This window comes from Trachemys scripta, chromosome 14, assembly GCF_013100865.1.
Source record: "Trachemys scripta elegans isolate TJP31775 chromosome 14, CAS_Tse_1.0, whole genome shotgun sequence".
NCBI lineage: Eukaryota > Metazoa > Chordata > Testudines > Emydidae > Trachemys > Trachemys scripta.
Genome location: NC_048311.1, coordinates 40,826,923 through 40,847,208, shown reverse-complemented (window position 1 = coordinate 40,847,208; position 20,286 = coordinate 40,826,923). Strand labels below are relative to the sequence as shown.

Below are 20,286 nucleotides of genomic sequence, written 5' to 3'. Positions count from 1 at the left end.
CTCCCCCCGCCACACACACACTCAGACGAAAACTAAACCCAGGCGCCGTGTCTAGCTGGCTCCATCGGGTGCCTTGGGCAGGAATTGGGGTGCCTGAGCCCCTCCCCCCCAGCTTGAGGGCCCAAAGGAGGTCCTGGGGGAACAGGGAGCTCATCCCCCTTATACTCCCCCCAGTGTGCATCTCCCTGTGACCCCACCAATCTCCCCAGCCTGGCGACCCCCCTGGCACCGCCCCACTGCAGCTAGGCGAAGGACCCAGGGACCCCCAAGCCATGGGGCCACGGGCCAGCGAGCCTTGTCAGGGCGGGGAGCTGCACCCCAGGCATCCTGCGGGACCCAGGAGTCCTGATGCCCAAATGGCCCTTGGCTCTATCCCATTGACCCCCACCTGGTGCCAGATGGGAGCCGGCGCCCCCTGGAGGGGAAAGGCCCCGGGCCCCATTCCCTGCCCCCCTGAGCCAGCCAGTCCTGGGAGCCGGCGCCCTCTGGAGGGGAAAGGCCCCATGCCCCATTCCCTGCCCCCTCAAGCTGGCCAGACCCCTGTAGAGTCACATCCTGTCCTTGGGGGGCTGCGTGTGGGTCAGCAAGACACAGCCTGGGGCACTGGGGAAAGAGCACATGAGCCCCCCACCCCCGGTGGTTCCAAGCCCAGGACATGACAGCCAGATGCTGACAGTGCCTGTTTCGCTCCTGCACGCCTCCATACAGCCGGATGTCGGGGGGGGGGAGGGGCTGTCCCCAGGACTCCTGGGTTCTCTCTGCTGGTCTGGGAGGGGGGTGGGGTGTAGAGATTAGAGGTGGGGTGGAGTCAGGAAAACAGCTTTCACCCCAACGCTGCCACTGACTTGCTGTGTGATCTTTAGCAGGACACAGCCCCTCTCTGTGCCTCAGTTTCCCCTCCCCCACTTTGCCTATTTAGACTGAGAGCCTCTGAGTCTGTCCAGGTGGTGCCCGGCGCAACAGGGCCCTGACCTCGGTGACTCTGTGTCTGGGCAGCGCCCAGCCCGACGGGGCTCCGCTCTCGGCGACTCTGTCTGGGCAGCGCCCGGCCCGACGGGCCCCGATCTCTGCGACTCCGGGTCTGCCCCCATATCTACTGTTAAGCATTGGGGTCCCTGGCCTTCCCTGCAGGCGCCGTGATCCCTTTACATTAACGTCCAGAAATGGTTCCGAGGAGGGGGCTAGAAAACAGGGCAAGGCCTTCCGCCCGCAGCCAGAGTGGCTCTGACACCTTATGCCACCCAAGGGGACGGGAGCCGCGGCCAGAACAGGAGACTGGGGCCTCAGGCCTCCGGGGTGGAAGGCCCAGGGCAGCTGGGCTTTCTTGAGCCGCTGGGGTCATGGAGCCCCGGGGCCAAGGGGACCACAGTGAGCACCCAGCCTGACCCTCTGGCTCTCACCCGCCAGAGAACGGCCCTAGAGCGGAGCCACTCGGCCACAGCACGAGCCTGGGGAAAAGAATGACCCTGTTAAAAATGGACACGGTGGTTCCTGGCGGGCTGGGGCAGCCCTCGGCTCTGGGTAGCCCGGTAGTGAATATTGGTCCATCGATGGTACTGACAGGCCGGGATCAAGTCACCCCACACCGGCAGCAGGTTCTCCAGGCCTTTCGTGCGGTCTGGGGCTGGTCTCCGACCCCTCATTTTGCACCCCCTCCGCAGGACTCGGACGCCGCCCTCACGAGCATCTCCCGGGCTGGGACTTGTAGGGCAGGCGGCCCCGGCACGCTTCACGCAGCTGCCGTCTCTTCCTCTTCCCCTCAGTCTTGCGATTCAGTTTCACTTCCCCGGCAGCCGAGCACCCACCCGCCCTTTGGCACCCAGCCTTGAGCAACCAGCAACCGCTGCCCTGCGCGGCTCCCTGGGAGGTTTCGAAGAACAAAGCCCTGGCGTGTGGGGCATGGGTGGCACTCAGCAACGGCCGCCCCGGAGCCGGCTGCAGCGTGAGGGACGCACTGGGAATTGGGCATGGTTCTACCCAGTGCCTGGCTGTTTGCCCATGTGCTGCAGGATGTATAAAAGGGTTTATGAGGCTTGGGGGGCAGTGCAGGAGCTGTGGGGGGGAAGGGAACCGAGCTGGACCCCCAGCTCGCTGCCAGGAAAGGGCTGTCACCAGCCGGAGCACCGGAGGGCAGCTCCCCACCCTGTGCTGAGCAGAGGCCCCCGTGGGAGGTGGTGAGGGGCAGGCGGGGCTGGGCAGACAACAGGCCACCGAACCGACGAGCCGGGTAAGCGGCCGATGGTTCGTCTCTCGGGGTCTTCGAATGCCGGCTGGCAGAGACGCTTTAGCCAAACATGGCCCAGAGGGAGCGGGGGGAAGCCCCCACACGGTGCCATGCAGATGATAGAAGGCAGCGGTTTTTAAACAGCGGGCACTGGCTCACAGCGGCTCTGGCCGCACCACCGCTCGGCCCATTGAAAGTCCTCTCGCTGGTGCTAAGGCTGGCTAGTTCCTACCTGTTCTGACACCGCGCTGCGGCCAGCAGCAGGTCCGGCTCCTAGGCAGGGGGGCCACGGGGCTCCACGCGCTGCCCCCACCCCGAGCACCGGCTCCACACCCCCATCGGCCAGGAACCAGCCAATGGGAGCTGGCGGGGAACGGCCCTTGCGCTCCACTGCCTAGGAGCGGGACCCGCTGCTGGCTGCTTCTGGGGCACAGCGTGGTCCACGGGGCCATGACAGGCAGGAACCCTGCTTTAGCACCCCCGCTGCACTGCTGACCGGGAGTTAAGCCTGCGCCCCAATCCCCTGCCCCACCCAAACCCAGAGCCCCTTCTTGCACCCCAAACTCCTATCCCTGGCCCCACCCCACAGCCTGCACCCCCAGCCCAGAGCCCTGACCCCCTCCCCCAATGTGGAGCCCCCCTCTGCACCTCAGACCTCTCATCCCCAGCGCTGTTGGGTCATAGCCATCAATTTTCTTCAGCTGGGTCACCAGAAAAAAAGTTTGAGAAGCACTGATCTAAGGGGCCATCCTCTATAGCACCCTGCGCCTCAGTTTCCCCCCAGCTGTAACCAAGGGTAACAACTCGCCCTTTGTGTCTTGGCCACGCAGGTTGGGAGCTTTACGGGCGCCCGAGGCCCAGGGGAGCTTGAATCTCTGCTGTTCTATGGTGCCAGCCAGTGGTCCAGACAGCACCGAGCTGCTGCTCTGGGTGCGAGCCGCTGGCTAACGGCGCGGGGCCGAGAGCTGACAGCAGTGGTTCATGGTTTGGTGTGTGGACCGCTGCTACCCAGCTGGTGGCATCAGTCCCATGGAGATAACAACCTGCTATAGCTACACCCACCCAGAGCTGGCTCTCCAGGGGCTGCGAGGGATGGTTAGAAGAGCACTTGCTCTTGATGGGGACGGACAGCCTGACCCAGCGGGCACTTGGGTTCTCCTCCCACCCGACACCTTCAGGTAAGTCACAGTGCCCCCGTGCCTCAGTTTCCCCTCCCCCATAGCCCCTCTCATCTCTCTTGATTGCAAGTTCTTTCAGGCAGGGGTCTCTCCCACTCTCTGCCTGGGCGTGGCCCCAACCTCAGCACCTCTCTGCCTGGACAGCAGCTGAGAGGATGCCCCCCCATTCCAGCCCCCGAGGGGTCCCCAAACACCTTCCCCCCCTTCCAGCTGCCCTGGAGAGCCGAGCCCCGACTTGGCACTGCCGCGTGGAGACAGACACAGGCGGGTGGAGCCCAGGGGATTGGAAAAAGTGTTTAATTACGACGGGAAATAAAAGGGGGGGGAGGGAACACTCCATACGCACACTGAGGGGGGAGCTAACAGAACAGGCGGGGGGGGGCGCGGAACGAGGAGATCCTTCTCAGCCAATATGCAACGGCACAGAGAGAAAGGCGCAAGGAGACGTCTCTACTATGGAATAACCATCACTGGCAGCCGTCGGCTGGGGGGGCCCTTGAGGGCCGGGAGGAAAGCGGGGGGGGGGGGGGGTCTTTCTTTTTGGGGAGGGGCCAGAAAACAATTGAAAAAAAAACAAAACAAAACCATTTTGGCCATAAAATAGAAACCCGCCACGTGGCCGAGGGCCGGCCCGGCCCGGCGGCTACCAGAAGTCGCGGCGGTGGTAGGAGTCGGGGTCGCAGTACTTGGTGACCACCACTCTGTTGGCGAACTTGCGGCCGGTGAGGCCCTGCATGGCCTTCTGGCAGTCGAAGACCGAGGTGAACTCCACGAAGATCTGGGGGGGGGGAGGGGAGAGGTTACAGCACCAGCCAGACGTGGAGATGAGGGTGCGGGGGCCGAGGTTGGCTCTGTCCCACTCCCACACCCTCTGTTGTAGCCATCAAACCCCACTCCCCTCCCAGAGCCAGGGAGAGAACCCAGGAGTCCTGGCTCCCAGCCCCCCCTGCTGTAACCACTAGCCCCCACTCCCCTCCCAGGGCCATGGAGAGAACCCAGGAGTCCTGACTCCCAGCCCCGCACCCCACCCCCACCCGCTAGCCCCTTCTCCCACGCACCTTGCCACAGCCGGGCACCTCGACGCCGTCGACGGGCCGGGGGATCTCGATGGACTTGACCACCCCGTACTTGCTGCACTCGTCCCGCACGTCCTCCACGATCTCCTCGTACTCCTCATCGTCGAGCAGCTCCTCGGGCAGCACCATGTTCATGAGGCAGAGCACCTCGGTGGGGTGCCCGCCCATCTGCACCTGCGAGCTCATCAGCCCGGGCACCTGCAGCGTCACCGGGGTCTGGTTTATCGTGCTCTGCAGAGACGGGGGGGGAGGGTGTTATGCACTGGCCCAGGCCTGGCCCCGAGAGCCCCTTCCCAGCCAGCTTGCCATGCGCTCCGGCCTGCTGATCCTGGCCTCTGAGCTCGCCCCCACCCCTGGGATCTCAGGGAGGCTGCCCCCCCCCCCGGGGGGGCTCTTCGAGAACCCCAACCCTTGTGGTTGAAGGCGGGACACTGCCTGCGTCTGCCGAGAGCCTGAGCCCGTTGCTGGAAGAAGGGGAACTCCCCCGAGCCAATTAACACTGCCTGGGTTTGCCGAGAGCCTGAGCCCGTTGCACTTTGGGGAGGATAAGCAGCGCTCCCCCATCCTAACCACTTGAAATCACCCCCCGCCCAGCCTCTGCAGTAAGATAGCCAATGGGAGCTCCCGGAAACGGCCCTGGCACCCCAAAATAACGTGGGAGAAAAAGCAACAAGTTTTCTGTTTTTTTGGGGTGGAGGGGGGGGGAGAGAAAAGGCAAGTTTTGCAAGGAAAACTGCCCCACCCGTTCTAGAAGCATGGGAATTGCTCAACTAAACCAGACCAAAGGGCCGAGCTAGCCTGGGATACCAACCCCGCTTGCTCTAACCCACTCCCCTCCCAGAGACGAGGAGAGAACCCAGGAGTCCTGGATCTAACCACTAGACCCCATTCCCCTCCCAGAGACGAGGAGAGAACCCAGGAGTCCCAGCTCCCAGCCCCCCTGCTCTAACCACTAGAGCCCACTCCCCTCCCAGAGCCAGGGAGAGAACCCAGGAGTCCCGGCTCCCACCCCCCACTCACCAGCGTGGCGTTCTTGGCTCCGACGCTGGCTCTCTGCACCAGCAGTTTCTTGTCACCCAGTTGCATGCCGTTCAGCCCGGCGATGGCCTTCGAAATCAGAGGGGAAATGAATCTGGCTGCTCCCAGCGCCGGAGCGGGCGGCTCCTCCCCCCGGCCCCCCGCTGCAATCAGCACAGACGCGAAGGGCGACGGACAGACGGACGCGCACACACACACTCACGCAGCTCTCCTCTGCCCCCGGGGCGCCTGGCTGGTGCTGGGAGGGCAGGAGCGGCCGGCTCCGAAGGCTCCCCTGCCCTCCCCCAGGGGGCGCTGCATTACCTGCGTCTCTGAAGGCCTCCTGGGCTGCGGGCGCACGGCCAGTGGGGGGCGCTGGGGCCAGGTGCCAGCCACGGACGCCCCCTCGCCGGGCCGGCAGGGGAACCTCTCGACCAACTGGGCAACCTCGCTGCATTTCCCCACACAGCAGGGGGCACCCCACCCCCAAAAAGCCAGGTGGGGGGCAGGAGCACAGCCTGCCTGGGGACAAGAAGTGTGGGGTGGGGGCACAGCCCGGTGACCCAGACAGGCTGGGGACAGGAAGTGGAGAGGGGGCATAGCCCCAAGACAGGCTGGGCACAGAAGTGGGGGGTGGGAGAGGCACGTGCCCAAAAGACAGGGCCTCCCAGTCAGGCTGGGGACAGGCCCAAGTCAGGCTTCTGCCAGGAAGGGGGGCTGGGGCAGCACACAGAGGTCCAAAACACAGGCTGAAGGACAGAAGTGGGGGCACAGTGGGGCTCAAAGGACAGGAAAGGGGGCGGGGGACACAGGCCTAAAGGACAGGCCGGGAACAGGAAGCGGAAAGGGGAGCGCAAGTCCGAAAGATAGGCTGAGGACAGGAAGGGCCGGGTGGGGACAGGAAGTGGGGGGGAGGCCCACAGAGACCCAGACAGGCTGGGGACAGGAAGTGGGGGGCCCGAAAGACGGGCTGGGGGCAGGAGCCCGGATGACACAGACACACACACACGCACCCTCTCGCAATTTACCCAAGCGCCGAGGTCTCGCGCCCAGCATGCACCATTAGACCAGCTCTCTCTAAGCCCTCCGGGGGTGGGGGGGGGTGGGGAGGGAGGAAGAGTTGGGGGGGGGGGTTATGAAGTTACGCGCATCTAAGGACCCTCTCTGTGGCAGGATGCCCCTCTCCCGCCAGCGCCGGGGCTGACTTTTTGTGGGGGACGATTTGAAGGGGCGCACGGGGTCGGGGTGGTTTGGTTGGTTGCTTGGTTTTTTGCTTTTTTTTTTTTTTAAATCCAAAAAAAAATACATTAAAAAAAATTATATATATACTTGCATTTGAACAACTACCGCTGGGAATGCAGCGCACAGAGGGCCCCTGCTGTTACGGTTCTCTTCCTCCTCCTCCCGCTATAACAAAAAGCACAGCGGGAGAAGAGAAAACACCGTTATATAGAAAGTCCGAAGAGATTTCTATAAGGCTGCGACCGACGCGGGCAAGTCAGGATCGGCGCTGGAGGCAGCTGCGGCTAAGGGAGGAGATTTCCCGGCCATAGCGGGATCTGATGGGGGGGTTTTATTTGGAGAGGGGGGGATCTTACCGGCTTGCATGGGCAGAGCAGAGCTGGGGTCTTCGGATTGGTTTGTGGCCGCTGTTCGGGCTAAGATTGGGGAGAAGGGGGGGAAAAAGGGGGTGGGGGGAGAGAAAACGAGGCGATCACAGCGACGAGGCGCGGCCTATGGGGGCCCCCGGAGCTGTAAAGGAGAGAAAGGCTGGCGCTCCCTAGGGGTGGAGGAAAAAAAATTCACCTGCTCAAGGAGGGGAGGAGGAAAAACCAAACAAAAGAAAACCAAAAAAAAAAGGAGAACGCACACACCCCCACGGCTGGCTGGGCTGACGGACGCAGGCCCCTCGGAGGGCGGCAGAGCTGCGAGGAGAGGCGGGCGGAGGAGGAGGGAGTTGGGAAGTACCTGGTCTGTGACGTTGATGTCCACGTACTCGCAGAAGGCGTAGCCCTTGGACAGCCCGGTGGCGCTGTCCTTCACCAGGTTGAAGGCCTTCAGGGGCCCGAAAGAAGTCAGCAGCTCCTTCACCTGGGGCGGACGGGGAAGGGCAGGGTGAGGCGGGCAGGCAGCGAGGACTCCTGGGCGACTGTGGGCACGCCTCCCCTGCCTCAGTTTCCCCTCCCCACCCTTTGTCTGTTTAGCCCAGGAGCTCTGTGGGGCAGGGTTGGCTGTCACTGTTCTGGGTGCTGCCCGGGCACACGACGGGCTCCCCTGGGCTTTGGCTGCTGGGTGGCACTGGCACAATGCTCCCCCCAGTCTCGGTCGTTGGATGCCCAGGCAGCGCCTGGCGCGGCTCTGGCTAGAGGCTAGGCACGACGACGGCTGAACGCTGCCACCGCCACCTCCCGTAATTCAAAGCCCTCCCCAGCAAAGATTTCCCATCAGCCCCACTCTCAGGGGGCAGTTCGGGCTCACACCAGAGCAGATGGGTGTTGAGAGCCGGGAGCCACGGGCTGAAGCTACTCGTGGGAAAAAGCCCCTTCCCGGGGCCCTGTGGGGCGAAGCGGCCCTGGGTTGATCCGGGCGCTGTCCAAGGGAGGCCGCCCGCTGCCCTGTGCTCACCTGATCGTCGTTTAGGTAGTTAGGCAAACCCCCGATGAAGAGCTTGTGAGCCGAGTCCGGGACCACGGTGGACACCACGCCTGCCGGGGGGAGAGGGAAGGGAACAGATGGGGGTCCCACACCGTCCTGCATCAAGGCAGCCATGCCCCACAAGACAGCAACACAGCCCCCGCTCCTCCCACAGGACCACCTCTGAGGTGGTCCCTGCAGTCACAGCCCCCACACCCCAGCTCAGAGAAACCATGTCCCAGCACCAGGCAATGGGTCCCCCTATAACCGGCCCCCACGCCCCACCCCAGAGGGGCCACGTCTCAGCAACCAGTGAGGGGTCCCCATATAACCAACCCCGCACGCCCTAGCCTAGAGGGGCCATGTCCCAGTGCCGGGCAAGGGGTCCTGCCGGGCATCTGGTCCCTCCCTCCGATTTCTCCAGCCTCCCCAATCCTGGGCTCCCTGCCCTGCTGCTCCACACCCAGACGGGCATACATTACAATGCCATGCAGCACGTGTCTAAAGAAGGACCAGGCACCCGGCTGGATCTCCCCTGCCCCAGTGCGCTCTGGGAGAAGGCGCAGGCCCGCTCACCCGTTGGCCCCACACCGGAGCGGGGGGGCTACTCACCTGGCACGTAGACAGATGGGTTCTCAGACATGCCGGGCAGCGGCTGATAATCATGGGGGCGGCGGATCTTCAGCGACTGCCCCTGGAAGATGATGCCGTCGAATGCCATGGCCTGGGTGGTCTCGTCCACAGAGCGGAACTGCAGGAGAGTCGGGGGAAGCCGATGAGGGACACGGACGCCCGATTGGCACCACAGCCCAGAGCCCCTTAGCTCACATGATCCGCCAGCGATTTGGCCCAGATCTCCCACCCACCCGAGTGGGACCACTGCCCGACTGCCCATGTAACCCAGTCTCCGAAAATGAGCGGACAAGGTATGTGACACCCCTGTTGTGTCAGCTGCCTGCTGCACAGCGCCCCCTACTGGCCACGTCTGGAATAATCTGGCCCTGGAGGGAGCGCTGTCCCAGCCCATCGCTGGGGGGTGTCTTAATCCAGGCTTTGAGCAGGGTTTTGACCCAATTCCCCCTACCAGGGGCACAGAAAACCCTCTGACCTGGTGCTTGAAGTCGAAGCCCCATGACCCGCCTGGGAGGGATTGGGGGGAGCGGGAGGGTGCTAGAAGCCAGGTTCCCTGACCTGGGAGAGGGTGTGTGCAGTTAGAACCCGGGAAGGAACTCGCCGCTTTGCAGTAACGACAGGGGCTAAGTCACGCGAGCGCTAATAACACTCCAAGGCCTTCCCACAATTCCCCCGCAGGCCAGACGAGTTCCGCACAAAGACCCCTGGAACCTGGGCCCAGACGCGAGGTCTGGCCAAGTGGCGTGGTTGCTCACGCCTGGGCTAGCTGTCCCATGCAGATGTAGCCACAGCGGTCGGCTGATGCCCCGGGACAGGGTGGGGTGTCCATCACGCTAGAGCTGGGGAAAAGATTTCCACCCAAACTGATTTTCCACGGAGAACAGGGATTTTGGCAAAACAAAGTTTTGCACAAGAAGCGCCTGCTTCCCGGAGGGAAAAAACCCACAATGCCCTAAAACCAAAATATTCCTATTTAACGCTGGTGTAGACTCCAGGCAAGCAAACTACTCACCTCTACAAGCTGGACTTCCTGGCTGCATTTCATCTCCCATGATGCACCACAGCCAGGGACTCCCAGGATGCACTGCCTTCCCAATCCAAGATAGGTCATGGTGCACCATGGGAGTTGTAGTTCCCTTATTTGCATCTACAGGCTTGGGTCTCTGCTGGCCAGACTACACCACCCATGGAGCAACACAGCCAGGGACTCGCATAATGCACTACCTCCCCTCTCCAAGAGGACAGCTGGGGTGCATCATGGGAGATGGAGTCCAAACAGGTGGCCCGGGCTGTAGAGGAGAATGGGGGCATGAATCATCCCCTGAACTACAACTTCCATGAGGCACCACAGTGGCCTTTCAGCATTTCAGTTTTCAGCCAAAATATTTTGGTATCCAAATTTTTGCTGAAAAATAGAAACTTTCCAGGGAGGAGGAAACATTTTTCCCTACCAGCTCTGGATCACACTCCCTCCCTTGCACACGGCAGACGTTCTGTTATCCCCACCAATGTCTCATCCTCCTTCCAAATGTCAAACAGACCCTGGCCTCAGTCCCATCACGTGGCAAGGAGTTCCACCGGCTACCGGCGGGACCCAGCTTCCTGCTACAGGCCCCTTCAGCCAGTAATGCTGCCCCATATCAGACCACGAAGTCCAGTATTCCCCCCCGCCCCTCCCCCCAGGACAGACTAGATCCAGTCCTGCATCCGTGCCTCATGGGCAACACCCACCAATAACGCACTACGGCCCATGGTGCAATCTTCCTCCTGTCCCTGCTGCAATCACATATGGACCTTGCACAGATTCCCACATCCAGAAGGGACCATTGGGATCATCAAGGTCTGGCCTAAGCCCAGACAACCTCACCCAGTGATCCCAGAGCTGATCCTACAACCCATTATGAGACCAAAATGATTAAACAGGCAATTGTCAGCACCTGGAGGGTAACAGAGCTATAAGGAATAGCCGGTACGGACTTGGGGAGAACAAATCCTGCCAAACCAACCTAACTTCCTTCTTTGGCAGGATTATTGGCCGACCGGACAGGGGGACGCGGTGAAGTATCTTGATTTAGCAAAGCTTTGACACGGTCCTCACAAGCAAACTAGGGAAAGCCGCTCCAGATGGAATTCCTGTATGGTGGGTGCACACCTGGTTCAAAGACCGGCAATCTGACTAGTTAGCAATGGGTCGCTGTCAAACTGGGAGGCCGGTCCAGCAGAGGTCAGTCCTGGGTCCGGTACTAGGCAATATTTTCGTTAGTGACTTGGATAACGGAGTGGAGCGTGCGCCTCTAAAATCTGCAGATGAGACCCGGCAAGGAGGGGTCACCAGCACTTTGGAGGTTAGAATTCCAAACAACCATAAACTGGGTCTGAGACCAACCCGACGAAATCCAACGAAGACAAGCACAAAGTGCTTCCCTTCGGCGAGGGGGAGTCAACGCAGAGCTACGAAGTGGGGACTAACTGGCCGGGGGGGGCGCACTGGCTTCCAAGGGAGGTTTTTAAGAACAGGTTGCACAAACTCCCATCAGGGATGGTCTAGGGACACTTGGTCCTGCCTCAGTGCAGGGGGCTGGACTCGATGATCTCTCAAGGTCCCTTCCAGCCTGGAATTTCTGATCTGTAATTTCAGGGGGGAGCTCAAGAGGGGCTTTCAGAAGGAGAATCCGGTCTGAATTTCAACCGGCCGAGAGACAGCAAACCCACCCCGACCCTAGGTCAATTGCACCAAAGGCTCATTCTCCTCCCGGGACCCCAGAATTTGTCTCGTCATCTTCCTGGCCCTGCCTCTTTCTGCTAGACCAGTGTGTCCCAAACTTTAACAGCCCGCGAACCCCTTTCACTAAACTGTGAAATCTCATGAACCCCCTCCTAAAAATGAATCTTTCCAGGGATTTAAGTTTAAATGTCCTCAGTGTGATGGATGCGCTTGCTTTGCTCTGCATAGCTCTTGGAAGTCCGGAACCACTGGAGAAAGAAAGTCTCAGGTCTGGTTCGGCATCAAGTCTGTTTCTGTATTTGGTTTTCAGATGTGCATACGAGGAAAACGCTTTCTCGCACAAATACGTTGTTGAAAATGGTAACAAAAGTGCAGCAGCTTTTTCTGTCAGAAAGGGGTACTCGTTTCTTAAACTCAGCCAAAAGTTCATTGGAGCGCTGGGGTTCGGGCTGACGGGGGCAGAGCTCGGGCTGCCAGCCCAAACTGCCCAGCCCCGCTCTCCCTGGGGCTTGGGCTGTCTGCCCTACAACCAGGTCCCACCTGCTGCCTCCAATGCCCGGGGTCCTCCGGCCATTAGTGAAATTTTTCCGGCGAACCCCCAGTAATGTTCTGCGAACCCTAGTTTGGGAACCACTGTGCTAGACTGAAGTGTCCTCTGCCAGCAGAAGTCTCCTCCACAGGGAGGTGCTTGCAAGCTGAGGACCAATTCACCTTTGAACCATCTCCTGAAAAACTAAATCTGCCGTTTCCCCAGAACAGCCCACGGGGGGTCCAATCCGGCTCATTAACGCAGAAGGGATTCACAGATTCAATAGCCAGAGAGGGACCACTGTGATCATCTAGTATCTAGTGCATAACACAGCCAGAGAACGTCCCCTGAATAATTCCTGTTTGAACCACAGCGGATCAGTTCGAAAAACAGCCAGCATGGATTTCTGGGGCCAGAAATTCCACCCCGGGCCTTGGTAGTCTGCTCCAGTGGTGAATTCCCCTCGTGGGTAAATATGCGCCTTATTTCCAGTCTGAATGTGTCCAGCTTCAACCGGCAGGCGTTGGAGCAGGTTAGACCTTGCTCTGCTAGACTAAAGAGCCCACGATCACATCTCTGTTCCCCATCTAGGTACTTAAGAGACTGGATCAAGTCACCCCCTAAGCTCCTAGCTAAGGGAATTGATCTCCTGGAGTCTGTCGCTATACGGACTGTTTTTCAATCCTTGCATTGTTCTCGTGGCTTTTCTCTGAATGCTCTCAAATTTAGCAACATCCTTCTGGACTTGTGGACACCGGAATCGGACAATAAGGTATGTTACGGGAGCATGTAGGAGCCCAGGGCCTCATCGTGCCAGGCGCTGTACGGACAGAACGGAAAGCCGACTCACCTCCAGGAAAGCAAAATTCTTGTCCTGATTGATCTGCACAGCCAAAACGGGGTTGCCAGGGGCCTGGGTCAGCCCTCCAAGGCGCATCTGAGCGTTAAAGAAATCCATCATGGCCTCCTGCGGAGAGAGAAAAGGGAAAAGAAGCGATGTAGGGCAGCGCACCACCGGGCCCGGAATTTCAAATAGATAGCAAAGAGCAGGTGGGAAAACTAGAACAGCCTACTTGCCTTGCATGATGGTAGCAAACTTTTGTGCTACGAGGGATTTCAGCCCCACAATTTTCACTTTAAAAAGAAATGGAAACAACTTTTTGATCTTGGTTTTTTGGTTGAGCGAGAGTCAAATTCAAATACTAAGAAAGAGAGCACTTCCCCTACCGCTACCTGGAAGGGGAGCTGGCCCCTGGCACCAGACAGGACAAATTAAAAGAAAGGGCTCGCAAGTCACTGGAGCGGAGGATGTTAAAACCACGCCAGCGTTCCTGTTACCATGTCCAGGAGCGAAGAGGGCAAATAACTGAGACCCAAATTGCACTGCTCACAGGGGTAAGTAGAGCCACCCGTCTGCACGTGTCACAGGGATAGAGACCTGAGCCCACTCGGGACAGGTGCAGCTACCGATTCCCAACAGCGTTCACGGACACAGTTCCGGTTCCCGCCCCTGGCACTCCCAGGCCTCCTGGGCTTTCAGGACTGATCCCCCCTCCCCCCGCAAGGCTATAATGTAGCTGAGGGAGCAGTATATCCTTCAGCCACCTAGCTCAGTTGGTCGGCCCCAGTGAGACGCTACGGTCAGTGTTTGCCCCGAAGCCGCCTATGTGTTTAGCTGCATGGCGTCAACCTCGCTCCGTGGATTCTGCTCTCCTTTGCGGCCAGCGCTGCCCTGTTTTGGAGAGAAAAGTTATATCCTCCGGCGCTCCTCAACGGGTCCCGGACAGAGAGAGAGTGCGGGCGACACACGGACAAGAGAGAGCAGCAGCCGGGCTGCCGAAGCCACCAGTACCTCAGTGATGCCGAAGGGGATATTTCCAACGTAGAGGCGGCGGGCCTGTCGGGTCATCTGGCTGCCGACCACCGGGACCGGGGTGGGGGTCACGGCCAATCCATCAGGGGTCATGGTTGGGAGGAGAGCTGTGGCTGGAATCTGACCCGCGGCTAGGAGAGAGAAACACCAATCCACACGTTCAAAAGCCGATTCCCTCCCCCTGCGCCTATGGGGAGTGGGGGGCGATGGGGCAGAGAGAGCTAGAGGGCCGGGGCGGTCAGCAGAGGTCTGCTCCCTGCTCGGACAGATGGCACCTAGGCGGGATAGATACCTTGCATGGCTTTGTACTGCATGGGGGTGATGTGCTCAAACCCGGGCGGGGGCACGTCCCAGTACTTGCGGATCTTCTTCTTCTTCTCATGGCGGGGGGAGCGGCTGCCGAGAGAGGAGAGACACGTCACCGGACAGGAGGGGTGAGGTTTGACCCAGGCTAGGACGACGGTTTCTGCACCACGAGGTGCTTTGATCCAACCCAGCCAGGGTCGCCACTCAGGATTTGGGGAAGAGTTCCCGACCCACTAGGCCCTACCCCCTTTTTTGGCCAATCCCGGCAGCGGCTTGAGGCAAGAGCCGACTGCCTAGACCAGCAGGGGTCAGCATGGAGAAGCCATGCTCCACCGTTGCTGACACGGAATCCCTCCTGCCTGGGGGTAAGCTAGTCCCTCCCGTGCCTCGGTTTCCCCACCTGTTCAATGAGGAGAACGGCACTCACCTCAAGGGACCAGCAAGATTTAGGGGTGACCTGCAGAGGGGAGGGAAACAGAAGTCAGGTTCGCGCCCTTTCCTGCTTCTTTATGGCCACTGAAAGGACCGTTCAGAGATTTCATTCCTGCATTCGCCATTCAGAGACTCTGGGGGTGACTGGAGAACTGGCTAGGTCGGGGCATTACAGGAACACCAGCAGAGAGACCTGATTCACCGACAGGGGAAGGAATCTTCCGCTGACTTGCCCCAAAAGCCTGACACGTGGTTCAGAGATCCCTGTCAAAATTCCCCTTCCAATTAAGGGCAGAGCAAGTGTCTAACACACTCTCCCCACAGCTCAACAAGGGGAGCTCCAGATGCGATGACAGGCACACCCCCAAACAGGCTTACGTGGATGTCTTGTCCCACCCCAAACCCTCAAGAATTTCAGGCCATGTTACAGGGCCATTGCCGCGTCTTTCGGGCTTTATAAACAGCCAGAATGCCACTGGGAGATCAGAGCCTGGGGGGACAGAGGACAGTGCCGGCTGGTGGTAATGGAGGCAGTGGAGGGCCCTGGCACACAGCTTCTGGGGCATTAATATCAGCTGCGTGGTAACCCTATCAGCTTCTTTCAGGTCTCGCTGAACCTGTGTCCTGGCCCCGGCCTGTCAGCCCCCCCAAAGGGAAAGGGCTCTGCGGCAGCACCCAAGGGACTGCAGAACCCTCAGTCTGTGCTGCCTGGACTCCTAGGGCACTGGGCCCCCCCAAAACTCCAGCCAGAGGGGAGTTATGTCTGAGAATGTGCCCAGAGAATGGCCAGTGTCTGTCCCGGCCCTCCTAACAGCAGGAGGATAGAGAGGTAAAGAGATTTATTCTCCCCCCACACGTATACAGGTCACAGAACAAGTTACTGCAGAGCTGGGGATAGAACCTAGGAGTCCTGGCTCCCAGCCCCCCTGCTCTAACCACTAGACCCTGCTCCCTCCCTAGAGACAGGGATAGAACCCAGGAGTCCTGGCTTCCTGCCCTAACCATTAGACCCCACTCGCTTCCCAGAGCCGGGGATAGAACCCAGGAGTCCTCGCTCCCAGCCCCCCTGCTCTAACCACTAGATCCTGCTCCCTTCCCAGAGCCGGGGATAGAACCCAGGAGTCCTGGGTCCCAGCCCCCTGCTCTAAACACTAGACCCCACTCCCCTCTCAGAGCTAGGGGGTAGAACCTGTGTTCCCTCTAAGCTGCGTAGCCGCCCAAGAGTCAATCAAGTGCTGCGCACTGATTAGCAGAGCCGTGCACATCTGGCGGCATGTGCTTGACGCCTCCCACACGCCTGCTGCTCCTGCCCTCTGCCAGCTGCTCGCAGGACCCTCCCGCTGGCTGTGCAGAGCGGGGGGAGGGCACGGATATCAGGGTGTCCCTCTCCCCCCAGCCCATGTACCCCATCTCAGGAGACCTGCTGTAGTCTAAATAACCAGCTTTCTGGTGAGCGAGTGCCTTAAAGAGAGCGCACGGGTCTCTCAGACTTCCCCAGCAGCACACCCACACAGTCTCTGTGACACACACACACATACACACAGTCTGTCTGTCTGTCTCTCTCTCACACACACACACACAGTCTCTGTCTCTGACACACTCACCTCCCAACACATACTTGTGTTGTTGCTGTTGTTGTTAATTCTTGGTTCTTCCTGCAATGCACATATATTCTCTGTAATGTTACTCTTTCAAAGTGTGTTATTTCAGTGTTCTGGCTGGTCTATGCATTTCATCATTTGACTTCTCTCTTAGCCTTCAATTTAATAGAACAGCGAGTTCTAAAATGCCTAACCTGCCCTGGCTGGAGTAATTATCCCTATGGGAACTTTTCAAACATATATTCTAACTAGGTTTTTGTTTCTACTGGTGGTGCACATCCACACATTACCTGCATATGGATGGAAAAAGTTAGAGGGAACATTGGAGAGAACCCAGGAGTCCTGGCTCCCAGCCCCCCTGGCTCTAACCCACTAGACCCCACTCCCCTCCCAGGATAGAACCCAGGAGTCGTGACTCCCAGTCCCCCTCCCCTATTCTAACCACTAGACCCCACTCCCCTCCCAGAGCTGGGGGTAGAACCCAGGAGTGCTGGCTCCCAGCCCCCCAACTCTCTTCCCAAGGCTGGCGCTTGGGGCCAGCCATTCCCCCTCCGGCTTCTCGAACCGGCCCTGGCACCAGTGAGGATGCGGGAGGGGGGGAGACGAAGGGTTCCAGGGGCTCAGCCCACCCCTCCCTACCTGCGTCGCCTGCGGTCCCGCGAGACGCTGCGCTGGTCTCTGTTGCGCCTCTCCCGGCTCCGGCTGCGGCGCTTCCGTTCGCGACTCCGCGAGCGGCTATGGCTGCGCTTCCGGTGACGGTTCTCCTTGTCGCGCTCTGCGGGGGGGAGGGGGAGGGCGGGCGGGTTAGCGGGGGACGCACGGGCCCTGCCCCCAATTCTTGGCGTCCCATCCCCCAGCTGCTCATCTCCCCACACGGGGGCCTGGGCCTTGCCTGGCTCCGCTGCGGGTCCAGTTGAAATAACAGGCGCTAGTTTGCCTAATGCAGCATGTGCGGGACTCCAGCTCCCAGCATGCAACGCCCCCTCCATCTCAGAGGTGCAGCCAGCAGAGACTCCAGCTCCAGCCATGCCACACTGCATGGCATGCTGGGAATCTTAGTTTTGGGGGGCTGCACCTCTACACTTTGCCTTGTGATGGGGGTGGCGCAAGCTCCCTAGGGAAGCCAGCCAGGCAGACAGCCACAAGGAACCACAAGGCCTTCTATCCGAGGGTCCCCCCACACCTCCTGCCGCACCTACAGAGCAGGGACAGGCTGCCCTAGATGCCAGGGCACAACCTTGATGCCAACTCTCCCCTCAATGCCACCTGCCATGCAGCCCCCCCATCCAACGCTACCCCTTCTGCCTTCCCTCAACCATCCCCACCCGATCCATCACCCCATAAGAGCGCCAGACTAACTCCTCGCGGGTCCCCTGCCTGCTGGGCTAGATAACACTGGCCGCTGAGCGCTCCCCACTGATTGCTGCTTTATTACCCCTATCCCAGAAAGAACAATAAAGGCCACATTTAGGTACCGAAAGGGAAGGCAGCAGAGCCTAAGTGAATTAGGCACTGAACTTTGTAAACCTGACCCAACAGGAAACAGAACCCAGCAGTGCGGACGCCCAGCTCTCCTCCCCCACTCCCCTCCCAGAGCTGGGGAGAGAACCCAGGAGTCCTGGCTCCCAGCCCGCCCCACCGCCTCCTCGCTCTAACCGCTAGACTCCACTCCCTTCCCAGAGCGGGGGATAGAACCCAGGAGTCCCGATTCATATGCCAGTGATCTAACCACTGGACTTCACTGCCTCAAACACCCCTGGCTCTGCTGTTTGCCCTGTCAATGTGACATTGAACGGTGCCTCTACCCCAGAGCCACAGCTGTATTCCCCCGCACCGTATCCAGCCCCAGATTCAGCCCCCCACAAGTGAACCTCCTGCCTGATTTTAGCGCCGAGCACCTGCCAACCTCATTTCAGTGTATGGGGGGAAAAAGGTCAGGGTTCTGGATTTTTAACAGGCTCTGCTACTAGAGAAACTACACTTTGAGGGAGGTTTTTAAAAAGGTTTGAAGGTAAAGAATAAGACACTATTCAAATATACCAGCATAGGGCTCCTGGGGGACCATGGGTGCCCCCCACCTGCCCCATAGCTTCCCAGTCACCCCCACAGCTCCCCCTCTGGCCCCCTGCCTGCTCCATAGCTCCTGTTCTCCCAGCCCCCCTCTTCCCTCCATGTGCCCCATAACTTCAGCTCTCATAGAAACCCTTCCCCCAGCCCCCCACCCCATAGGCCCCATTCCCCTAGACCCCCCCCCCGCCCTATAGGTCCCCTTCCCCAACACCCCCCCCAACTCCCCACCTGCCCCATACCCTCTTTATCCCCCACCTGCCCCTTAGCTCCCCTTTGCCACACACCCCCACTCCCATCGCCCCGTGCCTCAATTTCCCTTACCAAACTGGGAGGGGGGCTAGACAACCACCGGGGCTGCATTTCTCAGGTGCCCCTGCAACACCCACAGGACCCCAATCCCAACCCCAGTGGTCCTGAACCCCACCTTCCCTCACATCCCAAATGCTCTGCATTTTACACTGGAAACGGTCTGAGCCAGGAGGGAGTGGGGGGGGGGGGGGCCCAGGCTCCAGATCAGAGCAGGTGCCGGCCAGGGACCAGGCCAAGAGCCCACAGCTGTGCTGGGAGGGAAAACAAAGGCCTGCGTCATAGGCCGGGCTGTACAAAGCCTCATTTGTGAGGACTGATCTGTTGATCCAGCCATGTGCGCAAGGGGGGGCGGGGGGGTTAGAGTTCTCCATGCGGGGCAGGGGAGACAGGCTTGGCAAGCTCTGGAACTGCGCAGGGCAGACAGCAGAGCGTGAACCACCCCGCTCCTAGCCCTGGGAGCCGCACCTGCTTGGGAGCCAGGGCAGGGGAGGGGTTTCAGCTCAGGGATAATTGACGCTTCCAGAGGTGGGGTCCAGCCCAAGAGGGGAAGGCCGGCCCTGCGGCTAGGGTGCCAGCTGAAACCCCGGCTCAATTCCCTGCTCCGCCACAGACTGCCTGTGTGTCCTTGGTCCAGTCACTTAATCAGTCTGTGCCTCAGTTTCCCCACAGCGCTGCCAGGCGGGGGTGTTGGGAGCGTAAATACACTAACGCGTGCGATGTGCACAGAGATCTACCGATGAAAAGCTCTAGGTAAGAGCTAGGAATGATACTGACCAAGTCCGGGGAGCAGCCAGAACTGCTGGGTTTGCATCCTGTCTCTAGAACGAACAGGGGAGAGCCCCTGGCCCACTGACACCCCGTTTACAAAGTGGGGAGAACACCCACCATTTTATCCGCTGATCCTGGGCAGAGTCAACGTTCCCTGGCACCGACTCAGCAGACGGCCACGGGTCAGGCTGGACAGTTTCAGAGCCAATGGGACGCGAGGGAGAGACCACCCTTGACTGCCCCACAGCCCGGTTTGGTCAGGGGGCGGTCAAGCGAGCCTCGCCCCCACGACCTTCAGGATTGTTACTGAGCTCCTGAACCACTCAGACACCGCACCCCTGGGTCCTTGACTGCTCGAGTTCATTGATCCCGCTCGCTATCGCTGCGGCTAGCGAGCTGGGCCTCGTTTCAGTCACAACCGGACGTCCTAGGGACCAGGGTGCTCAGCTCAGCCCGGGCGGCGTGACAGAGAGGGTACTAGCGTGGCTTGATCTCGGGGAGATCGACGGGTCTCGTGGCAAGGAGCTGAGAGAACATCTGGACTCCAGCGTTATACAAACCCCCACGTCTAGCTATGGTAATTACCCGGCCCCCAGGACCTGTGGTAACTGAGCGCCTCACAGTCCTTGATATATTGTCTTCTCAGCTCCCCTGCGCTATTGTCTCAATTTTCCAGATCACTCCCCAACTACCGCTTCTCAGCTGGAGATCTCAAAGCACTTCAAAAAAAGAAGTTGGTTGCATTAGCCCCATTTTACGGATGGGGAAACTGAGGCATGCAGGTGACTTTCGCCAACACAGGGAGTCTGTGGCCAATCAGGGAATTGAATATGGATCCCCTAAGCACCGGACCAGCCTTACAGGACTCAACTGCCTTCCCCCAACCATGCCATGGCCCTACAGCCACCGAT

At 59.9% G+C, this 20,286-nt stretch overlaps 1 protein-coding gene across 3 annotated transcripts; it reads right to left on the bottom strand.

Annotated features, from left to right (window-relative positions):
• Window positions 1-3,683: 3,683 nt before the first annotated feature.
• U2AF2 (U2 small nuclear RNA auxiliary factor 2) lies at window positions 3,684-17,412 on the bottom strand. 3 transcript variants are annotated; one of them, XM_034789286.1, is made up of 12 exons: window positions 16,868-17,276; window positions 16,232-16,282; window positions 14,623-14,652; window positions 14,182-14,285; window positions 13,869-14,020; window positions 12,867-12,983; window positions 8,742-8,880; window positions 8,121-8,200; window positions 7,464-7,586; window positions 5,499-5,594; window positions 4,461-4,709; window positions 3,684-4,180 (listed from the first exon to the last, which is right to left on the bottom strand). In XM_034789286.1, exons 1-12 carry the CDS (start codon window positions 17,266-17,268, stop codon window positions 4,046-4,048), a joined length of 1,677 nt encoding a protein of 558 aa, XP_034645177.1. In that variant the 5' UTR covers window positions 17,269-17,276; the 3' UTR covers window positions 3,684-4,045. The 3 variants fall into 3 exon arrangements, with proteins under 3 accessions (XP_034645177.1, XP_034645178.1, XP_034645179.1); XM_034789287.1 differs by having other exon boundaries at window positions 5,499-5,585; window positions 16,868-17,271; XM_034789288.1 differs by lacking the exon at window positions 16,232-16,282 and having other exon boundaries at window positions 16,868-17,412.
• Window positions 17,413-20,286: the final 2,874 nt, after the last annotated feature.

Coding starts and splice junctions, on each gene's coding strand:
- U2AF2 (XM_034789286.1), bottom strand. CDS start 17,268: ATGCAGTGTGGCATGGCTGGAGCTGGAGTCTCTGCTGGCTGCACCTCT. Junction 14,653..16,231: donor ACACAAGTATGTGTTGGGAG/GTGAGTGTGTCA, acceptor TCCCCTCTGCAG/GTCACCCCTAAATCTTGCTG. Junction 14,021..14,181: donor GCAGTACAAAGCCATGCAAG/GTATCTATCCCG, acceptor TCTCTCTCCTAG/CCGCGGGTCAGATTCCAGCC.